This window comes from Taeniopygia guttata, chromosome 15 (assembly GCF_048771995.1).
Source record: "Taeniopygia guttata chromosome 15, bTaeGut7.mat, whole genome shotgun sequence".
NCBI lineage: Eukaryota > Metazoa > Chordata > Aves > Passeriformes > Estrildidae > Taeniopygia > Taeniopygia guttata.
In genome coordinates this window covers 87,475-105,282 of record NC_133040.1, presented here as the reverse complement: position 1 = coordinate 105,282, position 17,808 = coordinate 87,475, and the positions used below count along the sequence as shown (strand labels likewise).

The following is a 17,808-nucleotide window of genomic DNA, read 5'->3' as shown; positions in this document are numbered from 1 at the left end:
GGTCTCCTCTGGACTGCTCTCTTGCTGAGGAAGATCATCCTATGTTGGATAAATTCTAGTTCAATGCTGAGTGTGTTCTCATAGTCAAGGAGATGGAAGTTCTTTAAATTACAGTGAAAGACCAACCATCTGGCTGCTAGGGTGCAGAAGAAAATGATGCTTTTCCCCCCCGCCCCACCCTCCTTCTTACAACCTTTCAGAAAAGTTTCCATATGTCTAACTCGGAGCACTCAGTCTGAAGTGCTTTACAGGAGACAGTTGATCAGGTCCCTGAGCTTGAGGACCTGCAGCAGATCTTTCCAATGGCAGCTTAATGCTTACATGTCTGATGGCACGTGGAGCCAGAGCATCTACAGCATCTATATGAATCGATTCAGTTGCAATATTTGTTAAAAGTAGAACTACTGCTGTGCTTTTCCAAGTGCTTTACTTGACGAATAGTGGAGACAAACTTTTTAGTAAGTTCTGTAGTGGTGAGACAGAGGGCAATGGCTTTAACCTAAGAGTGTAGATTCACACTCGATAAAAGGAAGATGTTCTTCCCTGTGTGAGTGAGGGAGGCCCTGGCACAGGGTGCCCAGAGAAGCTGTGGCTGCCCCATCCCTCAAAGTGTCTAAGGCCAGGTTGGATGGGGCTTGGAGGAACTTGGTCTTGTGAAAGGTGTTCCTGCCCATGGCTGGAGATGAGATTTAGATAACCTTTAAAGGTTTTTTTCCAACCCTTATGTTTCTATGCTGAAGTACTTTTAAACCCTAGAATGAAAATCAGTGTGCATAAGCACATGAAAATTACATGTGCATTGTTTTACGACTTTCTGGCATCACCTGCTTGCCTTTCCAATGGTTTTCCATAACAAATGCTGTAACTTTAAGATACTTCTAAAGTTACTCATTGAGATGATGCCAAAAATATAACAGAGACCAGCCAATTTGTATTTGCGTATTTTGAATATTTATAATAAAAAACAGAATGATTTTGTTAAAAGTTGAGGACCTGTAATTGTCTTCTAGCAATAGGTAGCCTTTAGCTTGCAACTTATGTATTGTTGTGTAACTAGAATTGTCCCGGTGAATACAGTTGGAGTAGAAGAAGGTCACTCAGATAGACTTCAAGATGACTAAATTATGGACTTGAAGAAAACTAGTAATAACAGCCCAACAATATTTCCCTACTCCCCTGAAATTCCCTCTTCTTGTGCTTTTTGTCTGTTTTGGACCGAAACAGAGTGCATTACTTAGAGAATGGCTGTTCCTGGTGCATGTGCCAAAATAAAACATTTTCCCAGATGTGCCCTCCTTCAGAAGAAAAGTGAAGTCTTAAGTGTCTCATTACTAATTAGGTACTTGTCTGCAGAGGGGAATCCAACTAGGTTCAAGCAGGAGATTCCTGTAGTAACTTCTCACAAAGCAAGTTTTTCTTCCCTTGGGACATTACTCCAAATTATTTTTTGTAGTGCTGTTTGAAGTTGGTCGTGTTTTAGAGCCATCTAACTTGAGCCTTTGTCATCTATATTTCAATAAATTGCCAGTGTTGGACTGTCGCCCTGATTCTTGAGTTTTTCTAAAGCCTTCTGAGTTTACATTCTATTGGAAAACTTTCCCACACAGTTTCTGTAAATAATGTGTTGTTTTGCATTCCTTCATGGGGGTGGAGAGACTTGATGTACTAGTGGTTTGTCCAATGTCTTTGGAGAGGTGGCCCATTCACTCTCCAATCCACTGTCACCTTTGGAAAAGTATAAAAGTTGGAGTCAGAAAATAAACTTCCTCTTTTACCTTGCAAAGTGGCAGGTGGCTTGCGTTGTGCTTTCTCGTGTCCTATAGCGACATTGGACTCCCATTTTAGATTCCTTGTCAGGCCTCCAGTTCTGCAGGGAGCTGGCTCAAATGGGAGATGCACACTGTGAGATGATCCAGGCCAGTCTTTATCTACTCAGATGAGCTGTTATTGACACTATGGATTTGATACTACTTTACTCCCTTCTATATGTTGTTTCACCCATTGTATGGCAGTAATAGTTGTATTTTGGATACTCTGATGCATGTTGTTGTTGCCTCTGATGATGCCTATCTAAAATAAGCTCACTGTGTTTGCAGGTTACTTGCAAATTCTGATAGGCTTCATTTTGCCAACAGTTTGTCACGTTTTTTTAAAGTTGTGTCACAAGTAAAATAATCCCAAACTTTTTTGAGGAAGTGTGAGAAATGGTCACTGGTTAATCATGATGGATGTGAAATATTTCAGGCACTTTTGACTGTAAGACAAGACGACCATGGGTTTGTTCGAGATTAGCTAAATAAATCACGCCAAAGCACTTCATCTGATTTAAGCTAGATATTGACAAGTGTATTCAAATTCATAAATTGAATAGATGATTTTTATAGTATATATTCATTTCTGTTAGTGATAAATAGCCGGAGTGAATTTCACTGGCTTGTAGCAGGGTTTCCAGTAAGGTTTCCCTTTGCTTGTGTCAGCACAAGAGATTGGAGTTTTGGGAGATGGTCAAGATCAATAGTGTCAGGCTATGTGGAGGTAATTTATTTTGCCTTTCTTACTATCTATAGCTATGCTATCAATTATTTTGTTCTATCATCTTTCTTTGGAAATCCTTATTTGTATCTTATCTGCATCTTTTCTTTGAAGTATTCCTAAAATTGTGGAGTAAAAGGTGCTCATAAAGCATAGTTACTAGTGCTAAAGCATCCATTCACTTATGGATTACTTCCTAAATAAAATTCTGTGATGTTGATCTGTGGAACTGAATAGACTCTTGTAAACTCAAGAGAACAGTTGAAATCTGTAATCATCTTACATATCTGCTTACTCACCTCCCCAGTGGAATGGGGAGGTGAATGCTACAAGACTAAAACCCATGGGCTGAGATAAGAACAATTCAAATATTGGAGTGAAGAAACATATGATAATAATAGGAAAAAGAGAGAGAGGAATAAGCCTGAAAAGTCAAGTGATGCTCAGTACAATTGCTCAGCACCTACTGACCTGTGCCCTGCCTGTCCCCCAAGAATGATTGGCCCTTCTTAGCCAGCTCCCCCGGTTTGTAGACTGAGCAGAACATTCTGTGGTACAGAATATTCCTCTGACTGGTTTGGGTCAGCTGCCCTGACCGTGCTCCCCCTCCAGCTTCTTGTACAGCTGACTAGCACAGGACTGTGAAAAGTCCTTGACTTTGGTATGCATGACTTGGCACCAGACATTGGTGTGTAATCAACAAGATTCTCACACTAAATCCAAAACACAACTAACACCTGCTGAGAAGAAAATTAACTCTATCCCTTTTGAAAGCAGGACAGCAGGAAATCTTGTTCAAAGGAAGGAACACCAAGATTGTATTTCTATGGAAGCTTTTTGATTTAGGTAGATAGTCTTCTAAACACTGTTCCCATTGGTCTTGTCTCTACAGGGGAATGGAGATATGGAAATCTCTGTTCCCATGGTTTTAGTGATAAGTTTAAAGCCTGATGTGTTTTGCTCTGACTGGAGCTTGGGTTGGTGGGTTCAATGTGATCAACCTGAAGATGAATATGGAAGGTTTTTTTATGGTTATTAACAGTGTGGACAGCTATATATTTTATGTGTGGGAAGTACCTATGTGTCTGTTCATGGAAGGCTGAAAATTTGAAGAAATACCTTCTTTTTGGTCACCTGTTGGCTGTATGTGAAGGTTTTGTGCAAACTGAAACATATTGATAAAACTGGTTTCTGAGGTCTTGGTCTCTTCATTGAATAACCTAGATGAGTAACAAATCCCATCAACTGTTTCTCCATGTCTTTGCTGTTAACCTTATGGTGGATGTGGCTCATCTATGTTTGAAAAAATTGTTAGATTTTGAAGTTAGTTTGCCAGCTTGGGCATGAAGTGGAGATATGGCATTTATGTCAACAGACAGTATATTATAATGATTTTTATTAGCTGCTTAAGTTTGTCTCACTTTCTGTATTATTTCAATTATTGAGGCATATAACTAATGGCTTCCAAATGGGAGGTGCTTAAAAGAGGTGGCAGTTACGAGGCTGGAAACTAAACATGTCTCTTGAGATTGTGCTGAAGTGGTAGCTGGGTTCATTATTTTAGTGTTAAGTTGAGAAAGTGATGTGGTACAGTGGTGTCAGAAGACTCTTTCTCTGGATTAGTAGCAGGTGCACCTGCTGGATGTTAACCAGGATCTGGAAACATTTTTCTGTCACAAATAACTTCTGCAATGGGACTGTGTGCAGGGGGAGACTCACCTGTTCATAATGTTGTTAATGTCTTGTTGCCCAGAGCGGCTGTGGCTACCACATCCTTGGAAAGTGTTCAAGGCCAGATTGTACAGGGCTTGGAGCAAGGTGTCCCTACCCATGACAGGAGGATTGGAAAGAAGTTAGCTTTAAGGTCCCTTCCAACTCAGACTGTTCTGTGATTCTATGATAATCCTCATCTGGCCATATTTACTTACAGGCAGTATTTAGTTGCTGTGAAAAGACCTGTTATTGTGCTGTATAAGAACTTCCATGAACTGTTGACTAGGTCGTAGGGTGGTTCATCGGTTCATCACGTTCTCTATCATATCTGTGTAGCTGCGATATGTTTGAGACCATAGTGAGCTGCAATTTGGGGCAGACTGGCTGCTGCATGGCTGCCTCTGGCAGACAGTAAATCACTCGTTCCTAGTCTGCTGTCAGCCATATCACAGTGTTGTACCCATTTGACTGGATTTGTTTAAAATGTAGTTGAGATTCTTGTTTATTTAAAGGTCTCTCTTTTTTTTAAGTGTTGGTGTAACTCTGCTGATTTCTATTTCATTGCAGAACTACTCATGAGTTCTTGTTTGGAGCCCTTGCTGAACTTGTAGATAATGCCAGGTATGTACCTGAGACTGCCTAATTTCTAAGATAACTTTGGTTAAGATTTAATTCACCTATGTATTAGTTGATCTTAAGCAATTTTCACTTCTAGTAGACTTTACAAGAAAATAGAAGACATTGCTGCAATTATGTATGAGTATTTCACTTGCTCATCTTATATTGCCACATCAACCCCCTAAAAAAATTTATTCCTGGAAAGACATGTTTGAATGAATCCTGGTACAACTTGTATTGGAAAGGAAATTGATAGCAGACACAAGACAGATTTGAAGAAAAAGCTAGTCTGCCTTTTTTGTTTAAAGAAATTGCTAAAATAAATATTACAGGAGCTGTGACTCTTCTGATATCTAAAAATCATAATATCAAACATGACAATGAAAATCAAATCAGAAGTGGGATGCAGAAAAATAGAGCAAGAACTGCTGAAGGAATTTTGACACTTCAAGAGATATGATCTTTGGAAATTGCAGGTGTTGGGCCACCTGTCTCACCTGTGTGTGGGAGGAATCCCTGCTATAGCGACCTCCCAAGTCTTGTGTGCTTTTGTCTTGAGCAAGAGGAAGTACTGTCATGAAGCACTATGGAAGTATTTTGGGATTGTTTTCTCTCAAATGTGATTTGTCACAGTGTGCATTTGTGATGTAAGGAGCTGAAACTGGGACATTTTTGAGTTGGAAAGCTTCTATTTAAGGAATCAGCTCTGTGTGTGTGTGTGCATGCGCATGTGAGCTGGTGCTGTGTTCAGGGTTGCAACAAGGTAAGAAAAAGTAGGGTCTTTGGGGGTGGTTTTCCCTTCACCTCTTAATTCCCCTCTGGCTATGGAGAGGTTGTTTTCTGGGAAGAAGTAGCTAGGCTGGGCTAGAGGTGCAAAATTGAAGCGAAGTGGCTATGGCATTTGTCAGGTGGGGCTTTGTTACAGCTCTATAACGCCATGTCTCCAGTCAGCAAACAAAGAGGGAAGAGGGAAGTAGTGCTGTACATGCTGTACTTTCAAATACAGAGGAGGATGCAGTGTGTGAAGGGCCTCACTTCAGTGATCTTGTAATGACAGTTTCCTGTAACAATCTTGAATGTATTGGAATGAAGCTTTATGTGGAGTTAAACCTTTTGTAGACAGCTCGACAGAAAAACTATAGGTGTTGTTTGTTTTGTACAGGAGGGAGCTCAGAAGTATGTACTCATTTGATTCCCAGCCCCAGAATGACTTTTGTTAGAATGCCAGTGGTACTTCCTGTCACCATAACTGTTTGTGTGCTAGCATTGTCTTATGCAGGAGTTTAGGTTCAAATAGCCAAATGTAGAACAATGTTTTCTGTCAGTGATGACTGTGGGGCCTCTGTGGACTTTGATCTCTACAGCCAATTATTTTGGAAATGCTTGTGTATGCCTGGATTTTTAGCTTCATTTCTGTTTAATGTTTGGATATCAATTGTGCTTTTATTTCTTTGTAGAGATGCAGATGCCACGAGAATAGACATTTATACTGGTAAGTCATGCATGCTGCTTCCTTGCATGTCTGTAATTAAGTCAGTAGTTAACTTAGATTTAGGCTGCATATGTATTTGTCCTGGATTGAATAAGAGCGAGGGTGCTTATTCCCAATCCTGGGGTCAGTACTGTGCCCCTCCAGGCAAGAAAGATATTGAGTGGCTGGAGCATGTCCAGAGAAGGGTAAGGGAGCTGAAGAAGGGCCTGAAGCACAAGTCTGATGAGAAGTGGCTAAGGAAGCTGAGGGGCTCAGCCTGAAGAAAAGGATGTTTGTGGGGGGCCTTCTTGCTCCTACAACTCCCTGACAGGAGAGTGCAGCCAGGTAGGAGTTGGGCTCTTCTCCCAGGTAACAAGTGACAGGAACTGTTGTGCCAGAAGAAGTTTAGATTGGAAATTAGGGAAAATTTCTTCACTGAAAGTGTAGTCAGATGCTGGAACAGGCTGCCCAGGGCAGTGGGGGAGTCACTATCTACCCATATTTTAAAAATATCTAGATCTGGTGTTTAGGGGCATGGTTTAGTGAACTCAGCTGTGTTACATTTGTGATTGGACTTGATGATCTTAAGGGTCTTTTCCAACCTGAATAATTCTATTGTTCTACCATTTCTTCTGTGCCATAGTACCTGTTGTCTTTCAAAAAGGAATGCCTTTACAAATATCTCGGGGAAGCAATTGAGTCAACCTTCATCTGAGGTCAGGTGAAGTGAGTTGCTCTTTGTAGTGGATGCTAAAAAACTCCACTGACACAATACAGTTTTATAGTGCAGTTTTGTAGTGAAGAATTCTTAGTCATCCTGGAACAAAAATCTGGTGCTCTTTCTTACAGCTTAGCCATATTGCAGGTTTAAAAGTCCTATTTGTTGTGTTACTTTTGTTGTTAACACCGATCCCATTTTATGGAATTTTTAACTTCTGCTTATGGGAGCTGTGACTACTTCTTCTCTTGCAGAGCGACGAGAGGACCTACGGGGTGGATTCATATTATGTTTTTTGGATGATGGAACAGGAATGGATTCAAGTAAGTGACAGAAAGTTACATCTGCATTTGCAAGCTGAGGTTTCATGTTGTGGTTTAAGTTGAATTAACAGCTTAGTTTCATTGAAAAGGACATGTTCCATGCCTGTATACATGTTTTGGCCTCTCCACTTGCTCTTTCACACCATATATACATATCAAACCATTTACCTCTTCCATTGCAGAGAACTAATCTGGTCAAAAGAAAATTGTTTTGCTGCATTATAGAGTTGTTTCAGCCTGGCTTGAAGTTTCTCAGTACACTGAAGTTGGCCTGGGGGCTGAAGGGAGAATTGTGGAGCAAGAAGGGGGAGCAAGTACAAGGTTTGATGGCATAAACCTTTTCCCCATGTGGCTGATTGGTGTATCTCAACTCTAACCAGAAGGTGTGCTATGGCAGAAATTAAGGTTCTGCTTTGAAAACAGTTTGCCATTGTTTCATCATGGACATTGTGTCTGAGATCAATACTGGACAATATAAAACTTCAGTAATATGAGAATATAGCAAATGTATTTCTGCCTTGTAAGTATTGCTGTAAATTAGTGTTGTATCTAGCAGGAGAAAGCTAAAAGCTTTTCTGCTTTACTTTAGCATCAATGAGCAGCATCGTCAACCCACCTTTGAGTCTTGAGGACTGGTAAGTCATCCTGTGAGGAGCTCCGCACAGGGCAGAAAAATTAGGTGAAATTGGGAGGTGAATTTGTAGAAGACAAAGGAAATGGGTAAATAAGCAACAACTAACATTTTTGCACTGATTCCTCAGTACTTTAAGTTCCTGTTGTGATATTTTAATAGTTCAATCCCAGCTAGCAACTCAGCCATACACAGGTGCTTATTCCATCTCCACTGGGACAGTGGAGAGAATCAGAAGGTTGTAAAATGTGAAAACTTAATGGGTTGAAATAAAGACAGTTCAGTAGGGAAAACAAAAGCTGTGTATGCAAGCACATCAAACCAGGGAATTCATTCCCCACTTCCTATGGGCAGGCAAGTGTTCAGCCACCCCCAGGAGAGCAGGCCTCCATCACGTGGAACAGTGACTTGCGAAGGCGAATGCTGTAAGGCCACATGTGCCCCTCTTCCTCCTTCTTCCCCAGCTTTATCTGGTGAGCACTACATCAAGTTGCATGGAGCTTGGAATAATGTGGTCTAGTGGAAGGAATCCTTGCCCATGGCAGGGGGTGGAACCAGATGGTCTTCAAGGCCTGTTCTAATCCAAACCATTCTGGGATTTTATGATAATGTTTGGTTATCCTTTGAGTCAGTTGGGATCAGCCATCCCAGACTTGTCCCCTCCCAGCTTCTTGTGCAACCCAACCTGCTTGCTGCTGGTGCAGTTTGAGAAGCAGAAAAGACATTTATGCTGTGTAAGCTGTGTTCAGCACTAATGAAAGCCCTGTATTAGCAACACTCTTCTCTAAAATACAGTCCCATGCAAATTAGCATGGAGAGATTGAACTCTGTCCCAGCCCAAACCCATATAGATATGAGCATTTCATTCAATTTAATATGTGCTTTGATACACAGATTTGTGACTTCTATTAAGGAATTTGGTTTGAAATCTAGGTACCTTCTGTATATTCTTTGGAATACAATTAAGGATGCTAAATGTGTCTCCCAAGAGTACTTTTCTGCCACCGGTTTAACTGAAGGAAACAGTAAAGCCCCATCCATAAAAAAAAGCTATGAGATTGAAATGTGGCCTTCTGATAATCCTTAGGATTAGGGAGAGGAAAATACAACCTTCTCTATCTGTGTTGAAAACTGTGTGTTTCTCTGGAAGGTGCCAGATGTCTGTTCTAATACCACAGAATTTCATGGCAGCTTTTATACAGTTATTGCTTCTGTAGTGCTGGTTTTGTGACAAAATGGGATTTAAGTATTGACTATTGTCTTGGTTTAAGACAATTGAAGGGGGATGCTCTGAAATGAGTTATGTCCCCTTAGTTTTAACCAATCCCTTTCCACAGGAAATAAATGTGTAAAAATAAGTGAAAAAATAACAGTTTACTAACAAGCAAAACAACAACAGGCACAAACTAACAGTAAATAATGACTAGATACAAAACTGCTAAATGTCATGGACTTCCTGGGAACAAAGAGAAACTCAAAATGGTAGAGTGACATCTTTCCCCAAGATGACACTTGCTGTGGACAACCACATGCGGGAAGACAAAGGGAAAATGGCAGCAGCCCTCCCTCTTATCTCTCTGGGGCAGCAGCTCCATTGGTGTACACAGCTGGCACGCTCTAGCAGCTGGTACTCCATCAAGGACTAGAACCTGTGGAAGGACTTCACCTTCGTCTTGGCAGAGGATAGCAGGGCAGCCAACTCAGACTCTGTGACTTCTCGCATCAGCTGGGTGCTGCTGGCAGCTGCAGCAGCTGCAGGGACTGGGGCCTCTTCACTCCTCCTAGCACCGTGCTACAGCTGCAGGCAGGTGTTGCAAAATTCACCCTGAAACAGTTTTCAACTGTGAAATAGTGTCCGATTTTGTAGCAACAGTTGCTACTGTTGTGAGCACAGAAAACCTACCTGAAACAACCTCCTCCGGAGGTAGAGAGAAACAGAGGGAAAAAATGCCCATGGAAGAGCCTCTGCCTTGAGCAAAAACTGTGAGGGGAGAGAAAAAGGTCTGCCTGAATGCCTTGACTTTAAAGAACTTGACACTCACCTGCCCCCAATCAGAACCCTGTGATTCTGATTCTGGCCACACCACCGGGTCTTAAAGAGACTTTCAAATTTGGGCACAGATAGATATGAAATACAATAATATTTGGGTTATCCAGGACAGCTATTAAGTGGCTTTTTTAGACTAATATTTCAGCTAAATGTTGAAGAATTTTATCCTGATACCCTGAAATGCTCAGTAAAGATTTGCAGATACTGTGCGTTGCAGGGGTATTTCACAGCGCTATGCATTGTATATAGCAAATGCCACGTAATTCATGTCCTTTGATTGTCTTGCTGCTTGACCAAGGGCAGCCAGGTGGAAGCTCTGTGTGCTGTACTGTTTGCCTGTCAGCATGGACAGAAGCAGCTAAGGAGAGTCTTTTGTTTAAACTTGCTGTATGGAGCTCTCTGGTTCCATCCCTGGCTATAGAGATATGAGCTTTAATTTCTCATAATGCAGGGTCTACCAATTTTAAAGATACCCTGAAGATCTCCTTTCTGACTTTAAGAGATGTCAGCAGAAAACTTTTAATTGGACTTTTCTCCCTCCATACAGACCTTGCTTCAACAGAAATCATGGATCTTGGGAGTGTTTTATTTTTGTGCGTGATAACTTTAATTTAAAATTGTTTTTATCATACACAAAGCTGACTTGTTAAAAAGAATACCTCCATGACTTGCTGTAGTGCTGTTGGAGTCCATGCTAGCATGGGATCTTCCCAAGTCAGCTGGAAGGATGGCTTGGAAGGCTGCATATAGTGCCATCTGGGCATGATGAGAGAATAAACCCAGTTGCATCTCGGCACTTCTAAACTGAGGGAAGAGCTAAAGGGCTCAAGTTAACTGTTCCAGTAACACATTCTTTGTGTTACTCTGTTTTGTTGATGTTCTCTTTGGTCTTGTTCTGTCTTGGGCAATTCTAGATTTGTCTGTCGGGCTCTGAAAACAGAAGGATATAGTGAGGCAGTTGGTCAGATTTGATTACTCTGTCTGATGGCTTCTGATTAGCAAGACAAATGACAACTCCTCATTTCTAAACATTAGGGGTGTTTGTCAAGTGATTCCTGCTACAGTTGCATTTAATACTCACTGCATTGGTTCTCTTAATGATCACTCTGGGTTGTGTGGTCTCAAGATCAAAATACATTTGTACTCAAGCTGGAAACATCTCATGAGTTATCATAAGGTCCAAGGATTCAGTGATGTTACAGGACAGCTCTTTTCAAAGGAACCACCATGTCCTGCAGAGAGATATCAGAGTTATAGAATCTTCTGAGTTGGAAGGGACCCACAAGGATCATGGAGTCTGTCTTCTTGCTCTGCAGAGGACACCCCAAAATCCCACCTTGTGCCTGAGAGAGTTATCCAAATGCTCCTGGGGTTCTGTCAGGCTTGAGACCATGACCACTGCCCTGAGGAGCCTGTTCCAATGCCTGACCACCCTTTTGGTGAAGAGCCTTTTTCTAATTTTCAATATTAGTAAATATATCATTATCCAGTAAATACTCTCTGCCCCCAATACAGGCAATAAGGCAATAATAGTCCAGAACTTTGGCTCTTTTGTAAGGAACTACATAGGAGTCCATAGAAAACCAAACAGTAGATCTCATACAGCATATCAGATTTCTCATACTATCAGTGAAATCACCACTCAGGCTTGAAATTTTACCTAATGCCTGGCTCTGGAAGTGCTGCGTGAATTTAAAGAATCAAAATACAGGTTGAATGATTCAATTAATCAACTTGTAGGTTGAGAAAGTATAATAACTAGTTTAGGAAGTGACTGCAGTTTTATTCTTAAGCAACTGAAGAAAATAAGTCTCTACCTGGCATTTTTGTCACAGAAGTGCTCAGGTTGGAAAGTGCCTCAATGATAATTTCTTCCAGCCTTTCCTGGGAAAGGGAAGAGATGATTTAGCACCCTGTCTCTCCAGTGATGGGGACTCCACCACATACCTGGGGATGTTGTTCTAGTGATTGATTAAATGACTGATTGATCTCTAAAAAATGTCTTACTTATTTTAAGAAGAAACCTTTCCCAGTCCAACTTGTATCTATTGCCTCTTTTTCTTGTGGCTCCTAGGGAAGGGTAGCCTTTGTAGCTACCCTTCAAGTACTGTAGTACTATGATGGGATTCCCCCTGGGCCCCCTCTTCTCAAGGAAGGAGACCTAGTTCTTATAGAGCAGTTTCTGCAGCCCTCTGATAATCTCCTTTGTACCCTGTTCAGTCTGTTTGCATCTTTCCTGAATTGAGCAGACAGAACTGGACACAGTACAGCATGTAGGGCCTGACAAACACAAAGTTGAGTGGGATAATCACATTTCCATCTCTTTGGCAATGTCCCTGTGGATACAGTCCAGGATCCTGGCTGTTGTGGGACACTGCTGGATCATACTCAGCTTGTTGTCCACCAGGACCCTTCCAGCAAGGCTGTTCCTCCAAACCTGCAGATTCCAGTCTGTGCCGCGCTCTTGGGTTATTTGATTCCAGGTGGAAGACTTTGCAGTTCCCTTGAACTTCAGACGCAATGTTGCTTGCCCATTATTTCAGCTGGTCCAGGTGTCTTAAGAAAGCATTCCTTATGTGCCCAATTTACCCCCATCGACAAAACTGGTGAGGATTCAAAAGCACCCCACTGTCCAGATCCTGTATGGAGATGTTGAGCAGTGTGGGGCACAGCGTCAGTCCCTGGTGTCTCTGCTTGTGACAACCTGCCAGCCGGAGTGAAAACCATTGATGATCACTTCTGAGCATGAACCATGAGCCAGTTCCCTACTTTTTTTGTATACCACTTGCCCGGTCTGACCCCAGTTTGTCCAGGAACAGGCTGTGTTAAACTGTGTGCAACACTTTCTTGAAGTCCATCCAAACAACACCCACTACTCTCTTCATATGGACAGAAAGTGCTGCCTTGTAGAAGCTGACCAAATCAGTCAGGTGTGACTTGCCTTTGTAAACCTTTGCAGACTTAACCCAGTCACCTGCCTTGTCTGGCTTCTGATACTTTTTAAGAGGGCTTATTCTGTTGCTTTTTGAGAGATTGAAGCAAATATATCAGGTCTTGCTTTTTTTCAACTGAATTTTTGAAGTTTGGAAGCTCAAAACAGCTTTTGTTTTAATGGAAGCAGTTAATTAAGTAGTAGTGTCTTGGTTGCTTTATTAGTATTTTAGTGTTTAGTATGTAGCATTTTAGCAGTTGCTTTATTTGTATTTTAAAAATACTGTTTATCCAAGGCTCACAGTGGTGGGGAACTGGAACTTTAGACTCCAACTTTAGTGGGAGTTTAGACCAACTCCTACTTTTAGAGTGTGTACACACTTGTGTGTGTGGACAGTGACTCTTGGGGGCCACTTTCAGGGGAGTAGTCTACACAATTCTCAAGAGAAAACGTCTCTTTAACCTTGTTTAAGGTTAAATGTTTAACCTAAGCATTTATATTTCCTCTAAAGTTAACAGAGTTTAAAAATAAATTACAGGAACATATGTCAAAGCAATTTGTCAGTCACTGTCTGTTTCCAGTCATTACCCCATGTGGAGTTGGTGTCCTGTGTTTGTTACAATGACAAAAGACCTCACAGCATTTCCCTTGTTCCCCTCTCCTCGGGAAAGGTCAACTTAGCTTTAGGCTAATTTCCCCCAGGTAATGAATTAAATCCTGCCATTTTGAGTGAATTTTTTCCAGCTTGTTTTTTCTCTTCTTTGTTCTGCATAGATCACCCTCACCTATTTTTATTGCTGGGGAATTTGGCTTTTTTAAATCCAGTAACTCTGAGATACAACAAAACAAAAATAGTGTGACTAAAATAGCCTTAAGTGAAACACCCTCCAGAGCCTATAAAGAGCTGGGAAAAAAAAAAACTGTGTCTTGATTCTTGGTGGGATATAAGTATTAAATCTCTCCTAAAGACAGCCTGTAGAGAGGTGCTACCTCACATTCCCCTCTGCTCAGCATCACCTTCATCCCTCTGACCTGAAAGAAGAGTCATAATAGGGTGGTTTCAGACATCCAGCACTGAATGATAAATCATCTGGTCACCTTTCCTGAGAGGGGAAGTGCTTTGGATAATTACTTTTTAGCCATTTTAGGCTTCCTAAAAGTTTCTTAAAAATAGTTACTGAAAAAATGCTTGTAGAGCAAAAAGGTTCCATTAGTCCTTCTCTTTTTATTATGCCCTATCTACTTTCCTTACCAAGCTTTAAAAATAACATAGTAATAGTAGTTAGAATAATAATAATCGGATGATGATGATGATCATTATATCACTGACATCCTTACCCAGATCTCAAATACAAGACCTTCCAGTGTTATCTTTCTTTGGCTAGAAATTACTACAATAAGCTACAGGGAAGGCAAAGGTACCCTTATCCAGTCCAAAGCTGTTTCTGGAATAGCTGTGGAGCTCCATTGAGAAGCCGTTGAGGCACTACTGCCGTTGAGGCAGCGAGGTGTTTGTACAGATGTTCTCCTGTATTTGTGTCTTTAGATCTGAATATAATTTCAACTGAAAATGGCATTCTGACACCAGCTCAGTGATGTCATGTCAGACCAATGGTGTTAATACTGAATATTTTACTGTAAAACTGGTCAGTGCCAATAGGCCTGTGGGAGTCTCCTGCATGCTGAAATTTAGCTTGTCCATGGACTCAGCCTCCCTGTAGTTGCCTTGTGGGGTGACTGATGTTTTGTGCTCCCTTATAGCTTGTGTATACGTTTGTTTTTAGCCTTGACATTAACGCACTTTGTGTTCCTTGTCTCTGGAATTAAACTTTATTTCTCCCAGTAAACTCTCTGGTGAAATGATTACTGTCTCTTGGGGGAAGGGAAAGGAGTCATTCTGTCCTAGTGGTGATGTTAAAAGGCTTTATCCCTTGAACAATAGAAAGGCTAGAACTAAAAATGACAGACCCTCTTAGCTGTAAAGCCATTGTGTCCTTTCATTTTGTCCTGTGCTAATGAAATCCTCTGCTAATTGCTGTAGGACCTGCTTATGTTGACTTTCTCCCCAGCTGTCCTGCTGCCAGGGCTACAGCAATCTGCTGCCAAAGTTAGCTTGTGTCCTACTAGTGCTTTAATTAACCAGAGTGTTCAGTTCAGCGCTGTGAAGAAATAGCAGTGTTTATTCTGGATTCCTGACCTTTTAAATAGTCCTGACTTATGCTCTAGTGCTCTCAAGTGTGTTGTGTCAGTGGGACATGGGATACCACAGACCCACTGCATCTTAGGGTCTTAATTTATGAGAATTAACAACTGTGGTGGACGCAACAGATCATTTTTACGGATTTTTTTTTATTTTTTAAAAGAAATATCTTCATGCAGTTCAGATGGGACAGTGAACTAGGCTGAATCCTAAAACTCTTTCTGTCAGCATCATGGCACCTGTACAAATCTTCTGGTTACATCAGTGCCCTCAAGCAGCATGTATCTCACAGGGCTCTGCAGTACAGCTTCAGGATGCAGCTTCATCTTGGGCTTCTGGCCTCATTTCTGGCCTATATCCAGTGGTGAAGGGGTTACCTTCTTTCTCTATCTAAAAGATGTGTCTGTGTGTGTCTCTATACTGAAATAAGGCTTTTTTGTTCCCTGTCTCTTGCTGCAGATGAAGCTGCCAGTGTTATCCAGTTTGGTAAATCAGCCAAGCGATCACCTGAGTCCACTCAAATCGGGCAGTATGGGAACGGCTTGAAATCGTACGTACAACAAGAGCCAGCCTCCTGAGACTGGGGAGGTCATAGTCCAGGTGATCGATGTACTTTTTGCTCAGAGGTGTGTAGCTTTTTTCCCAGAAAAAAAAAAGAAAAAAAAAAAGAAAAAAAAAAAAAAGATGAACTCTAAGATCCCGTGGTTTGGTAGACAGGAGCTCTCTCAACATCTGCTGTAGATTTCCAGTGGCCAAGAAGGCTCTCTACAGCTGACGATAGTGATTTGGCACTGTGTTTGCATAAGGCAGAGGGTACAGGTAAGAGCTTGGGGAAAATAATGGAAGAGCTGGAAACAAAATGGTCATCTCCCTGTTACAGCCAGGTAGTAAGATTTGAGCAAAATAGTGCTGCAGCCTCCCAACAGGAAAGTTGTCTGGTGCAAAGCAGATGGACTTAAACCAAAAAATGCAGAGAGAAGGGGAATGATGGAAGCAATGAGAAGTAGGATTAAGTGCAGAGGAGCACATGTGGGAAAGGAATCCTACTGGTTGGAGTGGATTTGCTAGGAAAGAGGAAGAAGTTTGCTGTGTTTTTGGGAAAGTTACAGGGCTTTGTGACTTACTGCAGCTGTTCCGTTTTGTGCTCCCCCATGTGGCTTGATAATATGCATCCTATTGGGTAATCAGTGGGACCCTGTAACCTGGAGGGGAAAAATTAGGGGATCTTGAGACACTGTCGGTTCAGCTGCAGTGCAGGACAGATCCCAGATCCTGACTGTATGCTTCCAGGACAGATCTCTGTCCTTTCTTAACCTTGAGCAAGAGGTGGACTTTATTACATCCGAGAAATGCTGCCTGAAGCCCCAGCATGCGAAAGGTAGGTTGTGGTATCGCTGTGGTATGGACTTAAGCCAGTCTGAAGAGAAATGTGCTGACGTAACACCAATACTTCTTTCGATGCAATGTTAATTGTTACCTGTTAAGGTGTTTTGAATGAGCTTGGTAACAGGATAACTTGGTAGAGAAGATAGAGAAGAGGCAAAGACACTATTTGGGATAGGTGAGTGGGGAGGAAGAGGGTACTGTCCCTTTTTGTGACAACAAGCTGCTAAGCTGCCTTAGCTGAAGTGTCAGTAAAGCTTTAGTTAGGTTAGGAAAATAATTTTCTGTCTCCAGACTGCTGCACTTGATTCTGGGTACAGTGAAATGAGGAATGTGCTTGCTTTCTCACTGACATTTCTGCTCAGAGATTTGAAGGTTATTGCCACACCTCAGTTGTCTTTTTTTTTTTTTTTTTTATATTTTTGTTTAAATTTTCTACATAGCATGAGTCTACAATGGTGTGCACCTTTTCATTGTGACTGGTGTTAAATGTTTTGAAACATTGTGAAAATGCCCAGGTTGATATGCCTTCTAAAAGGAATGAGATGTTTAGAGAAAAATGGTAGTTTCAGCCCTTCTGCCTAATTCTGGTTTTGGCATCTCATAACTGAACACAATGGGAAGAAAGCTCAGTAATGTGGCCTGCATTCTGAGCAGTGTGGTACATCAGGTGTAACACACAGTTTGACCTCTGTCTACAGGGGTTCCATGCGGATTGGGAAGGATTTTATCCTGTTCACAAAGAAAGATAGCACCATGACTTGCCTCCTCTTATCACGGACATTCCATGAGGAAGAAGGCATCGACGAGGTTTGCATGTACTTCTTGTAATGAACTAATATAGTGAATGCTGCCTCATCTGAATTTGCCCAGCTCTCACAGAAAAGTCTGTCAGGGCTGGTTCTGACTCTGGTGGGATCAGTGTATGGTTTTCTTTTGGCATTATGCTGTAGAGCTTCTGCAAAGTCAACAATTTTTTTTTTCCTTTTGGTTTTAATTCTAATTGAGAAATCTCTCAAGAGGAAGCAAGTTTGAAGGGCTTGTTTCAGTCACTTAAAGATGTGCTTATGCTAAGTTCAGGGCATGCCCAGACATCTTGCATTTTCCTTTTCCCGTGAAATTTGAGTTTGAGAAGTATTTAATTTTACTGCTCTGATTTGATTTTGTGTAGAGAATTAAAGGTGTTCGAAGTTGCTACCCACAGGTCATTAACTGAAGGTGTGTCTTCTTACAGATA

The 17,808-nt window shown here is 41.5% G+C and overlaps 1 protein-coding gene across 10 annotated transcripts in view; it reads left to right on the top strand.

The window, feature by feature from the left end:
- The window catches only part of MORC2 (MORC family CW-type zinc finger 2), a 51,579-nt gene that overhangs the window by 2,180 nt on the left and 31,591 nt on the right, over window positions 1–17,808 (top strand). For 7 of the 10 annotated variants that reach the window (XR_012058358.1, XM_072935994.1, XM_072935993.1 and 4 more), the window contains exons 2-6: window positions 4,813–4,866; window positions 6,321–6,355; window positions 7,307–7,375; window positions 15,648–15,738; window positions 17,273–17,381. Coding sequence is in view for 9 of the 10 variants with exons in the window: in XM_072935994.1 (XP_072792095.1) it covers window positions 4,813–4,866; window positions 6,321–6,355; window positions 7,307–7,375; window positions 15,648–15,738; window positions 17,273–17,381 (358 nt within the window). In the remaining variant the exon portion in view is untranslated. The other 3 variants (XM_072935997.1, XM_072935999.1, XM_072935998.1) reach the window with 3 other exon arrangements.